The 14,114-nt window shown below is 36.8% G+C and overlaps 1 protein-coding gene across 1 annotated transcript in view; it reads left to right on the forward strand.

Annotated features, from left to right (window-relative positions):
- MUSK (muscle associated receptor tyrosine kinase) overlaps positions 1-14,114 on the forward strand; it is a 130,041-nt gene that overhangs the window by 19,057 nt on the left and 96,870 nt on the right. Inside the window, exons 4-5 of the mRNA XM_054520440.2 lie at positions 5,941-6,068; positions 7,835-7,976. Coding sequence (XP_054376415.1) covers positions 5,941-6,068; positions 7,835-7,976 — 270 coding nt within the window. The remainder of the gene's footprint in view (positions 1-5,940; positions 6,069-7,834; positions 7,977-14,114) is intronic.

The following is a 14,114-nucleotide window of genomic DNA, read 5'->3' on the forward strand; positions in this document are numbered from 1 at the left end:
CACCCTGAGGCCAATTAATCCCACACCCCTTATGCCTGCCATCAACCACTACCCTAAGGCAAGCCTCTCAATTCTCTACCCTCTCCCATTTTCTTACCTTCACTCATCTCCTGACTTCTTCTACTGTAAATTATTTCACCAGGAAACCTTTCTCTGAAACCTTTACCCTACACCTGTGAAACACAACCAAACACTCTTTTTATTTCTAACCTCTTTGCAGACACTTCTACCCTTTTGCCTTATTTCAAATTTAATATTCTTCTGAGTGATTTTCTGCTTCAGTGGAAGCTGTTCTATTTTCCCCACTTTATGTCTACAAGGCTGCCAAACACTAGTAGGTATCTCCCAGCCCTCAGTGTTGCTTTTAAACCATTCTATTTTGTATTCCTATATAAAATCTTTCCTCTGATGAGGGCTTATGCCATTCTGACCTATCGTTTCTCTAACTGTATTCATCATGGTCATCTACTCTTCTAGGTACTTCCCCATATTTATTAAAAACTTTAATTCCAGGCTTACTATCTTTCTATCCATCTCCACTCCTGCAATCACCCTAAGAATTTTTAACAGCCATGAAATAGAACCACTAGCCACTTAATTCTCACAATTCCTTGACCTCCACAAATCCAGTGATGTTTGTCTTTTTTTTTCAATTTTAAGGCTCATACTTTTAATCTCTATGTACACGCATATATGTAGTAGTTTAGGTAAGTCTACCACTATGAGGAAAGGTGGTTTTATTTTATTTTTTTAACTTTCATTTTGAGTTCAGGGGTACCTCTGCAGAATGTGCAGGTGTTTTACACAGGTAAACATGTGCCATGGTGGTATACCTCACAGATCATCCCATCACGTAGGTATTAAGCCTAGCGTCCATTCTATTCTCCTTGATGTTCTCCCTCCCCACACCAACAACCCCGACAGGCCCCGGTATGTGCTGTTTCCCCGCACGTGTTCATGTGTTCCCATCATTAGCTCCCACTTACAAGTGAGAACATGCAGTGTTTGGTTTTCTGTTCCTGCATTAGTTTACTGAGGATAATGGCTTCCAACTCCATCCATGTCCCTGCAAAGGAATGATTTCATTCCATTTTACGGCTGTGTAGTATTCCATGGTGTATACGTACCACATTTTCTTTATCCAGTCTATCATTAATGGGCATTTAGGTTGTTTGTGTTAACTGTTTTTTTGTTATATATATTTATATTTTATATTTAAATATAAATATAAATAAATATGTAGAACTACATACTTAAATATAAATATGTAGAACTACATACTTAAATATAAATATGTAGAACTACATATTTAAATATAAATCTATAAATATATATTTAAATATAAGTATGTATAAATATATAAGTATAAATATATATTTAAATATAAGTATATATATAAATATATATATATTTTTTAAGACGGAGTCTCACTCAGGCTGGAGTGCAGTGGCGTGATCATGGCTCACTGCAACTTCTGCCTCCTGAGTTCAAGCAATTCTCCAGCCTCAGCCTCCCAAGTAGCTGAGATTACAGGCATGTACCACCACACCCGACTAATTTTTGTATTTTTGGTAGAGTCAGAGTTTCGCCATGTTGGCCAGGCCAGTCTTGAACTCCTAACCTTGAGTAATCTGCCCGCTTTGGCCTCTCAAAGTGCTGGGATTACAGGCATGAGCCTGTTTGTGTTAACTCTTTATCAGTGTACCCAATTGATGACTCATTCTTGGCCTTGTCACCCTCTGGAAGTAGTCTGCATTTAAAATCTTCAGCCACAGTATGTCACACTCATCATGGACATTTTTTGGTACAGCCTTGTCAGATGAGCAAAACAGTTTCCTATACTCATGACTTGCCTCCAAGTAGAGTTTATGGGCACAAACTTCCATTGTCTCCTTCTCAGCTAACAACAGTGTCTCAGCCTCTCTCATTCTCCTACTCTTGCTATACAACATCAACATCACCAGCATCATCATGTTCTTTTACCTTGATTCGTCTCTGTTCTCCTTTCCATTGATTCCCCAATGGGGCTTTTATTTCCTTCCATACTTAGTTCTTTCTTCTACCTGGTGATGTATCATCAAACACTGCCCTACCAGCATCTTTAAATCTCATGGCCTCCAGTCCTGTAAGCATCTGCTACTTGCAAACTGTCAGTCTTACAATGATGTAACCTTCATCTTCTCTTCTCTGACACGCTTATAACCATACATACGGGCACCACACAAATTAGAGGAATTTAGGTCTACTTGGGACATTTATTTCTAGTTTTTGTGTTGTTGTCTTTCATCATTATTTCTTATCTTTTGTTATTTTGCTGGAGGAAATCATTAGGTACTTTTTTCAGAGTGTGAAGATGTAAAATATTTCCTGAATTTTTGCATGGTTGGAAGTCTTCATTTTGCTCACATTGTTGGATAATAATTTTGCTGCATGCAGAATCAGAGTTTTAAAAGCCCTTTTCTTTAGTTTTAGTAGATATCCTCTGTTGCAGATGAGAAGTCTTTTTCTTATTTCTTTACAAGTAAATCTGATGGCTCTCTTTAAAAGTTTAGGATTTTTCTTTTTCTTCTAGAGTTCATAAATTTCACAAATTGACAAGAATATATTAGGTGTATTTTTAAGAATTATTGCTACTCAGTTTTAGGTGGGCCTTTTTGTTTGTTTGTTTGGTTGGTTTTTGTTTTGTTTTGGTTTTTTTGAGACAAGATCTCACTCTGTAACTCAGGCTGTAGTGCAGTGGTGTGACCATGGCTCACTGCAGCCTTGACTGCTTGGGCTAAAGCAATCCTCCGGCTTCAGCCTCCCAAGTAGCTAGGACTACAGGCATGAGTCACCACACCAGGCTAATTTTATTTATTTATTTACTTTTTTTTTTGGTAGAGATAAGTTCTCACTATGTTGCACAGGCTGGTCTTGAACTCCTGTGCTCAAATGATCCTCCCTCCTTGGCCTTCCAAAGTATTGAGATTATAGGAGTGAGCCACTGCACCCAGCCTAGGTGAGCCTTTTTGATCTAAAGACCAAAGCTTTTTTGAAAATCAGGTACATTTTCTCTATTTTTTTCTTCTTTCTTTCTCTATGACTTCAAATTTTTCTCCTCATATTTTCTGCATGTCTTGATATTCTACTCTCTTGAAGATTCCTTTTACTTTTTCTTCATACTATGAATGTGGTCTCCAGTATGACTATTCTGTCATTCTGAGTGTCTTGGTCTTAAAAACTATATTTTTAATTTCTAAGAATTTCCTTGATGTCTCTGTTGTCATAACAAACTCACTTGTATGATACAATATTCACTTAAGCTTCTAAGGATATCACTAGTGCATCTTTTAAAAAGACATTTTCTTTTTTTCCCTGCATTACTTTTATTTCCTTCAGAAAAAAAAAATTGATTTTGTTTGGGTTCCATCCTTTTAGGTTTACAGTTTTTCTCAAATTGATCTTTTATTTTTTGATCATAAATATACATAGAGTGTTCAGTCAATTAGGATAAAAAGCTGGTGGGAATAGCAGGACTTTATGGAATACTGATTTGGTACTTACTGTGAGTAAGTAGGTGGGGATCTGCCTATACGCAGGCTTCCCTTCAGTATGCAGAGCAGTAAGAAATCAAATAACGAAGTTGGAATGCTCTCATTTGCTAAATAATGAAGACTTCATTCTGAGGATGAAACACATTCAAGTATTTCCTTACTTTATGACACTACCTTTCTTTTGAATGTTCTGCATATTCTCTCTGGCCCAAATGTTCTTGACTTGGGTTCCATACTAAATCCCCTTTTCTTTTCTTGTCTTCTTTTTTCCAACCTCTCCTTTGGAGATCTCATCCATTCATGTGGATCTACACTGGTGTGGCCATTCCAATTGCTAAAATTTTGGAATGCTTCCATACTTCTTGGAAAGATCTGTTTCACAAGGCTCCTGAGATCCCCCAACCCCTATCACTACTCTAGCTCCCTTAAGCCCTCCCCCAAGAGCTCCCTCCCCTAAATTCCTAATAGTCCATCAGCTAAAGACTCAGTGCTGGCACAGCAGGATACTTCCAGCATCCTGCTTTAAGGTGACCAATTCTGATTGGTCAGTACTTATGACTCCACCCTGAATCATGTTCCCTTACAGTGGGGATCCATGGCTATGCGTCAATACTCTAGTCATTCCTAGTTAACTTTATATTCAATTTCCCAAAAGGGAATTCCTCACCCCTCACCTAACAGATGACCAAGACATCATGTCACTGAGAAGATAGGGGTTTTTTGCTTTAACCAAAGGTCTTTACTTAAGACATTATCTGTGCCTCAGCTTTACCATAGAGATCTTGTTCAGGGAACCTATGGAAGGCATAGATAACACTTTATTTGACTGTCATAGGAATATCAAGTGCTCAGCTAAGTTTTTCCCAGCAACTGTATGACAATACAACTCACAATTGAGGAACCTGGCCAGTACTGTATTTAAATGTAGGTATTTACAGTTTATTAGAAGGAGAGTTGTATGCTATAGATAGCAGGCAAAGTAATAAAGTTGTTATTTTCCTATATTTTAAAGCCTTTCTTGTATTTTTGCTATAATACAGGGCCACAGGAACTCTAAATGGCAGTGAATGCTTAGATTAAAAACCAACAGGTCTCATGCCTGTAATCCCAGCACGTTGGAAGGCTGAAGCGGGCGGATCATGAGGTCAGGAGATCAAGATCATCCTGACAACAGGGTGAAACCCCGTCTCCACTAAAAATACAAAAAAAAAAAAAAAAAAAAAAGAAAATTAGCCGGGTGTGGTGGTGGGCGAAGTTCCAGCTGCTCGGGAAGCTGAGGCAGGACAATGGCATGAACCCGGGAGGCGGAGCTTGCAGTGGGCCGAGATCACGCCACCACACTCCAGCTTGGGCTGCAGAGCAAGACTCCATCTCAAAAAAATAATAATAATAAAATAAAATAAAGAAACAAACCAACAGGTCATGAAGGCTTTGCAAATATCTCTTGCTACCAACAACACCAAAGCCCCCACTCCTTTTCCTCACATTGAAATAGAAGAAAACAAAGTCCGTATTTCATGCTTTCCTTTGTCAAAATAACAAATTGGTTATGGCACATGTCCTGCAAGAAATAAAATGTATCCATTGCTCAGTAGTCTCTCTTGCCAAGTCCCCCTCTGTATCTGTAACATAAAATTCCTAAGGACATAAATGTAGTTTTAACTATTTTACAAATAGTACTAACATAACTGGCATCCTGAACTTATCAATTCTTTTGTATATTAGATTTAATAACTTTCTTTGAAAGTTTCATATTTGAGAATAAAAATTAACTGGCATAAACTATTTCTTCTGAAAGATTAAAAGTGTTTGAACAGTAAATTACATGTTTGCTTTACAAAATTGAGTCCCCCCAAATTGTATGACAGAATTTCTTCTGATTGTTAATATAATAATATCTGGTTTACTTTCTAGAGAATGAATGTATTTAATTAATAATCATCAAATTTAATAGTCAAATTAAGATGGAAGCTAAAGGGAAAATAGGTCATAATTTATAACTATGTAAGAATATAGTTATATCAAAATTTTCTTTTTAAATGTTTTATGTCTATCAGTATGAATTAAATAATGTTGAATTGCTGTGGTGACAGCCTATGTTAATCAGCTTTTATTAACTATCTTTTAAAATGAAGAATGCTATGGTAACTTCACACTGTTAATATTTTTCATAAATTTGTGTTTTGCTAGTAAGATTCTAATAAAGCAGAGACAACCAAGTGTTTCTAAACTGATTTCTTTTTGAGATCTACTGAAGAAAACTGTCTTTGCATTTGGTGAATTTTGTAATGTAACATGCCTCAAATGATTCTTAAAACAGATATTTAGAATTAAATTGAAAGTTAGAAACTCTAGGTTTAATAAAGCCATATTGCCTTATTTGTTTTGAATTTTCACTTCTTTTTAGAACCTAAAATAACTCGTCCTCCCATAAATGTGAAAATAATAGAGGGATTAAAAGCAGTCCTACCATGTACTACAATGGGTAATCCCAAACCATCAGTGTCTTGGATAAAGGGAGATAGCCCTCTCAGGGTAAGTGGTTATGATGTTAAAACACGTATATAAAATGTATTTTAAAACATAACATTTCTTTACACACTCAGTTACACACTTACAAACTTCTAGTATAAAGTAGTTTCCATGTACATTTTAACCAAATGTAAATATTTCTGTTTGCATATATGCAAACTGTATGGCATTTCATTTGGGTCTGGCTAGGGAAAAAAAAGAGATGGGAACCAATAATGTTAAAGATAGAAAAGGAGGCAATGAAAAAGCAAACCTGGAATCCTTTGTATTTGTTGGCTGGCTAAATCATTTATTTTTTTAATGTTGAATCTGAGACTTAGGGGATGAAAAAGAAAAACTAAAACCCAGGCTTTAGAACTGACAGTTTCTGGAAGGAGGGAGGGAGACAAGGTTCGGAAGAAAAGAAATGAGAGCTCTGGAGAGAAGTTAGGTGAAAAGACTCAAGACTCATACACAAATACCTTGGCAAATCCCTCCTGAGTCACGAAGAGTAGTCATGCCTGTAATTCCAGCACTTCAGGATGCCAAGGCAAGTGGATCACCTGAGGTCAGGAGTTCAAGACCAGCCTGGCCAACATGGTGAAATCCTGTCTCTACTAAAAGTACAAAAATTAGCTGGGTGTGGTTGTGTGTGCCTATAATCCCAGCTACTCAGGAGGCTGAGGCAGGAGAATAACTTGAACCCGAGAGGCAGAGGTTGCAAGTGAGCCAAGATCTCACCACTGCACTCCAGCCTGGGCAATAGAATGAGACTCCATCTCAAAAAAAAAAAAAAAACCAAAGTTATTATCTATATGCTTATTTTGTACTGCCTCTGTATCTTATCCCCACATTTACTGATAAATTATTATGAGGCATCATTATTGTCTTTCCATCTTTGTATCACCTAAAAGATTACAGACTATGTTTTTCATTTAACAATGCATAGTATATTTTAAGAGGAATACAAAGGTGTCACTATATGTCAATTAACTGAACTAAGGTATAAAATTGCTCAGCTTTGCTTTATTTAAAATAAAATATTGCTAATTTTTAATGATTAATTATCTGGCTTTCCTCTTGTTATAAATCTTGGTGCATTTCCTACAGTGACAAACAAGGGTGGTTGTACTTATGTTACTGAATTTAGGGTCCAAAACAGAAAAGCCAGATGTAATATTTAAACTCCAAAGAGAAATTTTAATATTATGTGTGAAATTTTCTAGTATTTCAAAGGACATGTACTCACCTAAAGATACCATCTAGGGTGCAAGGTAAACCTGATAGTTAAAAGCAATGCGTTTGTTTATTTATATTTCAATAGGTTTTGGGGTACTAGTGGTTTTTGTTTGCAAGGATGAACTGTATAGTGGCCAAGTCTGAGATTTTAGTGCACCTATTACCCGAGTGCTGTACATTATACCCAGTATGTAGTTTTGTATGTCTCACCACCCCCCTCCGCAACATTTCCCCCTTCTAAAAGCAATGCTTTTAATCAGATTTAGCTGTGACTTTGGGGAAGTAAAATAAGCCCACATATATATATATACTTATGGGATGAAAGAAAATAAAAATAAACTATACCTCATAGGACCCTGGTGAAGATTAATTTAGGTACTCTTGCACTATTTCATTTACTATTGTATGTTTTACATAGTAAGTGCCCAATAAAGGTCAAAGAGATATCTTTGATGATGATAATGGTGATGACAATAAGTTGATGATATTTGGCAAATGTATCCTTGATAGACCCATAAACATTTTTGAATTCACGTCCATATCTCTGGCAGGAAAATTCCCGAATTGCAGTTCTTGAATCTGGGAGCTTGAGGATTCATAACGTACAAAAGGAAGATGCAGGACAGTATCGATGTGTGGCAAAAAACAGCCTCGGGACAGCATATTCCAAAGTGGTGAAGCTGGAAGTTGAGGGTAAGGAGCTGCATTTCTTCCCCTCACTGTGTGACCAGGGGCCTCACTGTCTACTGTGAAGGCTGCACCTGGGTTTGGGAGAGAAGAGATGTGGGCAGCCTACTTCCCTCAGTTGTTCCAGATACTAGATCATAAGGTCAAGCCTATGATAACAGAAAAGGAAAACTGAAAAAAGAAAGAAATTTTCACTAGTATAAAAGGTCATATTCCATTGATTACTCACAATTGCTGGTAATTTTTATCAAAACAGACTAAATTTACTGTAACAGTAAAATAATAGAAACCCATTTTAGAATATCTTCCTGGTTTGGACAATTCTTCCCTCATTTATAAACTTGGGCATAATAATTTTCATCTCTTTAATCATATACAACAACTTTAAAAAGATGTGATAAGGGGGAAAAAGTAGCTATTTTCAGATAGTATTCTATCACAAAGCTTGAAAAAAAAACATTAATTCAAATCGTAAAGCCAAAAATAATCCCAGTTCTATGAGTTACGTTGTCAAAATGGTTTTTCTTTTCTTTCTGAAAATATTTTTTAATCAGCTAATTCAATAACTTGGTGTGAAAGGTCTTCACTGAGAAATCAGAATCCAAATAGGTCTAGGTGTTCTATTTGCTTGTTAGTCGGGTCCTTCTTGACCTAAAATTCCACCACATTTTGCTTAAAAAGAAGAACTATCAGCACACCTCTAGTAGGTGAATAAACTGAGTACAAACCCTTCCTAGCTCTTCCTGTTGTATGCCAGAGAATTAACATCTTTGGCTCCTAGCTTTCTCACCTGTTAAGTGGGGTTTGCTCTATTTAATGAAATTAGATGTTGATAGTGTTTAGCAGAGCATCTGGTCCTTTGTGCACCCTCAATAAATGTTGGCTATAAGAATTCTCATCTACTTTTCTGCTTTTCTCTTATCTGATTGATAAGTGTTAGAGTATCACATACTGGCACAAATTACAGTTCAATCAGGAAAAGACTTGAAGAGTTCTCCATATTTTACTTTGATTCTATCTTACTTTCCTTAGGCCAAAATCTATCCTTTTCTGCATATTTCCTTCTCACTCATATAGTTTTCTATTAACTCCTTTAAGATTATTTTTATTTCCTTGATGGACATTCCTGTCACAGCTTTAATGATCTCGTTTCCCACATTTGCCTCCAATTGAGATAACATCTTTATTATGTCATTGTACCAATTGCTCATAAAATTTTCATTAATTCCTCATGGAAAGTAATGAGGTTGGTGGGAATAGTGGCTGTCAGAATATAAAAATACATTTTCAGCAAGTTTCTGTAATTTAATATCTTCTAAATAACCAGTGCTATTTGAAGCTCCGTATTCAACAACCAGTTGATATGATTTATTCAGTAAAAACTAAATAAACCTACAAACCCACCCAGACACACATTCAGACTCACTGAATATCTGTCTGCCTAGATCCAGTGTTTTCTTGTTCTGTCTAAGGAATGATGCAGAATTAATGCTATCCATTTGTATAAAATATCACAAAGAGTTTTTCTCTTTAAGATATTAAAAATAAGCTTTCTGTATTATAATATTTAATACTGATCATTTAGGTCACTAGCTTCATAGGTATTAAAACGACTTGCTTTACCTTTGACCTAGAGAAAATTATCACCGAACTCCATTAGTTGGAGTTATTATACAGTTTGGTTTTGTGTTACCATTTAATTTTGTATCATGCCTGTCAGTAACACCGAATACTGCCTCTTTTCTCGCAACCTTTAAATGGTCATGCTTAGTGCTTTAAACGTTAATATATGCTAGAGATTGTATTAAATTTGCTAGTACTGAGAGCTCATAATATCATTTAAAGTTACTCTAACTGTAGGTAAGATGATTTTAGCACACATGTCTATTTCTACCCTCATCTTAGTCCCTATTAAAATAGCCAAAATATGTGACATGCTTAGCACAATTGCTGGTACATAATAAGCATTTAATAAATGGAATCTACTATACTTATTATGATTAAAACATAAAATTGTAACAAATTTGCTTTGGCTCTGGAAGCTCTGAAAGGTTGACTTCCATTTGAAGAAATAGTTGAGGTGTTTTCATAAGACATAATGTAGACATGACCTATTTAGAGGTAGGGCTAACTCAACCTACAACTCAGAACAAGTTTTTAAAAAAAGCAACTGAGAAATGACTGGAAAAACCTCAAAAGTACATGCGGATGCCTGCTAGTTTGTCAATGATGAGGACTGAAGATGACGAGGCAGGGCCGTGGTCAGTTGGGGCAGACGAGCATATGTATGTATCAAGTCGTAACTCTGCAAATTAGTTATGCAATGGCTATATCAAATCAGAACTCTATGGTGCCATTTGATGCTGGGCTGCACTTAACACAGATGGGCGTACAGGAAAAGATAGGGTTTTGTCATTGATAGCCCCTAATAAAGATAAACATGCCAGGCCATGGATTGAGTACAATGTGTTAACTAAATCTTTGTCGTAACAATTGTGAAAGAAACACCCTGCCACACAGAAGGTCCCTTTCTAGATTGCCATTCTCAGACTGCTGGATCTCTGCAATGGAAATGGAAAGGTATCCTATACTTTGGTCTTGCCTTAAAATGTTCAAACAGTGACATACAGAATTATTGATGGAACCATCTAACTCAAGCATGGTGCAGCATGGATGGCTTTCTGAAAGGATGTCCAATGGGAAGGCTAACATTTTAAAAGGTTCCATTGAGGCTAAATGTTTTATGTGGATTATCTTGTTTAATCCTCACTAAAAGTCTGTGACAAGGGCCCTATATTCTACTATTTTAGGAAACAGAGGAATAGAGAGGATAGCTAACTTACACAAGGCTGCACAGATAGCTGTGTCTAAGAATTTGAGTAAGGCTGAATACTGTCTGTTCTATTAAAGAATGAGATAGTGCTGTGTGACATTGTCAAGAGAAGTATCTAGATGAAAATGAGGGGAAAAGCCAGAATTCTGCAAATGAAGGAGAGGTTGGGAGCTGAAAAAAAATAGACAGGAGGTATTAACAAATTTTTCGATAAATTTTTCAGGGAAAGGGGAGGAGTCAAAAAAGGGAACAGTAGCTGGAGCTATGTTTGGTGTGTAGATCATGTTGCATTGCAAGATTTCTCTTTGAAAAATATTGTAAAAAAAATTAATTTTTTGTAAAAAAAAATTAAATGTTGTTAAAATATTAATGAGACTGAGCTCAGAGAGAAGAAAAATTTGAACATACATAAAAGAAGAAAATATTCAAGGGAATGTGGTGCTGGAGAATGCACAAGGGTTGTATTTGGGGACCAAGTAGAATGATAAACTGTATACAGAGGGTGACCACATGTTCCAGTTTTCCCAGGACAGTTCTGGTTTACACCTGTTGTCCTGGAATCATTATTAATAGAGTCTCTCTTTTACTTTCAGAAGTATCCAAGCTTCTATGATAAATTATATGGTTACTTTCCTTAGGAAGACAGAATGTCCTTGTAATAGGAAGAAAGGAGAAGAGGGATGTTTTCAGTATAAATCACTTCATACGTTTGATGGATGGAATTTGAGAAAATTCTGTTCTTATGGTCTCTATTTCCTCTAGGAAGGAGAAATTAGGGTTATCTTTTGAAAACACTTTTGTTAAAGGGTCAGGGAAGGGGGTGGAGATGAAGTGAGTTCTAAAATAGCTGTGGGATGGGAGAGATGACTCACAAAGTAAACCAGGATTGTAAGGCAGCATTAAAGTTTTAGTAGAGAGCAGGACAGTGAATATAGAGTTGCATCAATCTGCATGGTTGCAGGGTTTTTCCCTCCAGTGTTGCTCTGCTGTACAGGTGTAAGTTCAGAAAACAGTAGAAAGCTAAATTCAAAGGCAAGATGTAAGTGTTGGAGTTTTGTCAGGAAGGAAAATAAGCAAAAGACTATTGCAAAAGGGAGATTGAAGCATGAATCATGGAATCTTCAGATACCAAATATACCTATAATTTCTCTTTCTTTTCTTTCTTTCTGTCTTTCTTGTTTGTTAGTTTGTTTTGTGACAAAGTCTTGCTCTGTTGCTCAGGCTGGAGTGCAATGGCACAATCATAGCTTACTGTAGCCTCAAACTCTTAGGCTTAAGTGATTCTGCCACCTCAGCTTCTTGATTAGCTGGGGGTACAGGTGTGCACTACTGTGCTCAGCTATATTTAATTTAATTTAATTTTATTTTATTTTATTGAGACGGGGTCTTGCTATATTGCCCAGGCTGGTCTCAAACTCCTCAAGCAATCCTCCAGCCTCGACCTCCCAAAATGTTGGGATTATAGGCATGAGCTACCATGCCCAGCCATACCTATGATTTAATATCAAAATATGAAATATCCTCGGATTTGAGCCTAGGATTAAACACTACAGCTCCAGCAATATAACAGACAAGATAATATGAAAATCTTCCAACTAGCCCAGAAATGCTGGGCTAGTTGTACAACTCATAAGAATAAAATATAAATCTCTGGAAGCTCGAAATGGACAGGAACTGCAAAAACCATAAGCTCAATGAGCTGGTTTCTTATTGTTCTAAAGGTATTGGAACTGGTGCTCATCTCTATAACCTAGGAGATTGGTTTGAAGACCCTTGAGAGGGATTAGTTTGAAGACCCTTAAAGGGGCAGGAGACAGGGTCTTGGCCCATGTGAAATGGAGGTTAGCATTCAGACCCTTGTATAAAGCTGAGAACCACAAAAGTAGAAAGATGGGCCAGAAATTCCATCTATGGGCACAAAAATACAACACAATGGCTTGTCTGTCTTTAGTCATGAGGAAGAAAAAACCAGGTCTTCTTAGGAGTGAATATTCACACTCAAGACTACAGCTTCCATAGGCTTGATATTGACTTAATAGCATCAGCACAGTCTGGGAATTCTCAGCTGGAAAAATGAACATACAAACTGGTTTCAGGCTGGGCACAGTGGCTCACCCCTGTAATCCCAGCACTTTGGGAGGCTGATGCACTGGAGGCCAACCTGGGCAACATGGCAAAACTCCATCTCTACAAAAAATATAAAAATTAGCCAGGTGTGGTGGTACATGCCTGTAGTCTCAGCTACTTGGGAGCCTGAAGTGGGAGGATGGCTTGAGTCTGGGAGGTGGAGGCTGCAGTAAGCCAAGATTGTGCCACTGCACTTCAGCCTGGGCAACAGAGTGAGACCCTGTCTCAAAATAAAAAAATAAAAAAATAAAACCTACATACACATAAAACATTGGTTCCAGGCCAAAAAACCCACATACACACAAAACATTGGTTCCAGGCCAAAAATTTAACAAGAACAAAAAGCTAAAAGAAGAAGCACTTTACCCAGGTTACATAGGGTTTTCATGGATATACCTACACTGAGGATGAGTTCACAGTGCAAAATTGTCACACCTACAGAAAACAACCTACCTTGAGTGAGTGTTGTCCAACATAATATACAAAGAAAATTCAGTTAACCAAATAACATCATAGAAACTATAAAATAAGTATGCTTAAAGTAATTAAAAATGCAAAACGAGGAATAAGAAAAACAAAAATACATTAGGGCCAGGCATAGTGACTCACGCCTGTAATCCCAGCACTTTGGGAGGCCAAGGCAGGCAGATTACTTGAGGTCAGGAGTTCGAGACCAGCTTGGCCAACATTGTGAAACCCTGTGTCTATTAAAAATACAAAAATTAGCCGGGCGTGGTGGTGCACGCCTGTAGTCCCAGCTACTCAGAAGGCTGAGACAGAAGGATCTCTTAAACCCGGGAGGCAGAGGTTGCAGTGAGCCAAGACTATGCCACTACACTCCAGCCTGGGCAACAGAGTGAGACTTGTCTAAAAAAAATAATTAAATAAATAAATAAATTAGGAAGACAGGTGGTTTTGATAAATAAACATAATTTTAACATATAAAAAATATAATTAAAATTGAAATTCAATGGATGAGAGTATATTAGAGACAAAGATAATTCAGCCATTAGAAATAAACTCTTCAGAATTTAGAATTCAGTGCAGAAAGATTTTGAAAGCATAGAAAAGATGAAATTGAATTTAAGAAATGATAAAAGATATATTACAGAAAGAGAAAATACAGAAAATATGAGAGGCAATACTCAAAAACAGGATGACTAAGAACTTCCCAGCATTGATGA

This window comes from Pongo abelii, chromosome 13 (genome assembly GCF_028885655.2).
Source record: "Pongo abelii isolate AG06213 chromosome 13, NHGRI_mPonAbe1-v2.0_pri, whole genome shotgun sequence".
NCBI classification, from domain to species: domain Eukaryota; kingdom Metazoa; phylum Chordata; class Mammalia; order Primates; family Hominidae; genus Pongo; species Pongo abelii.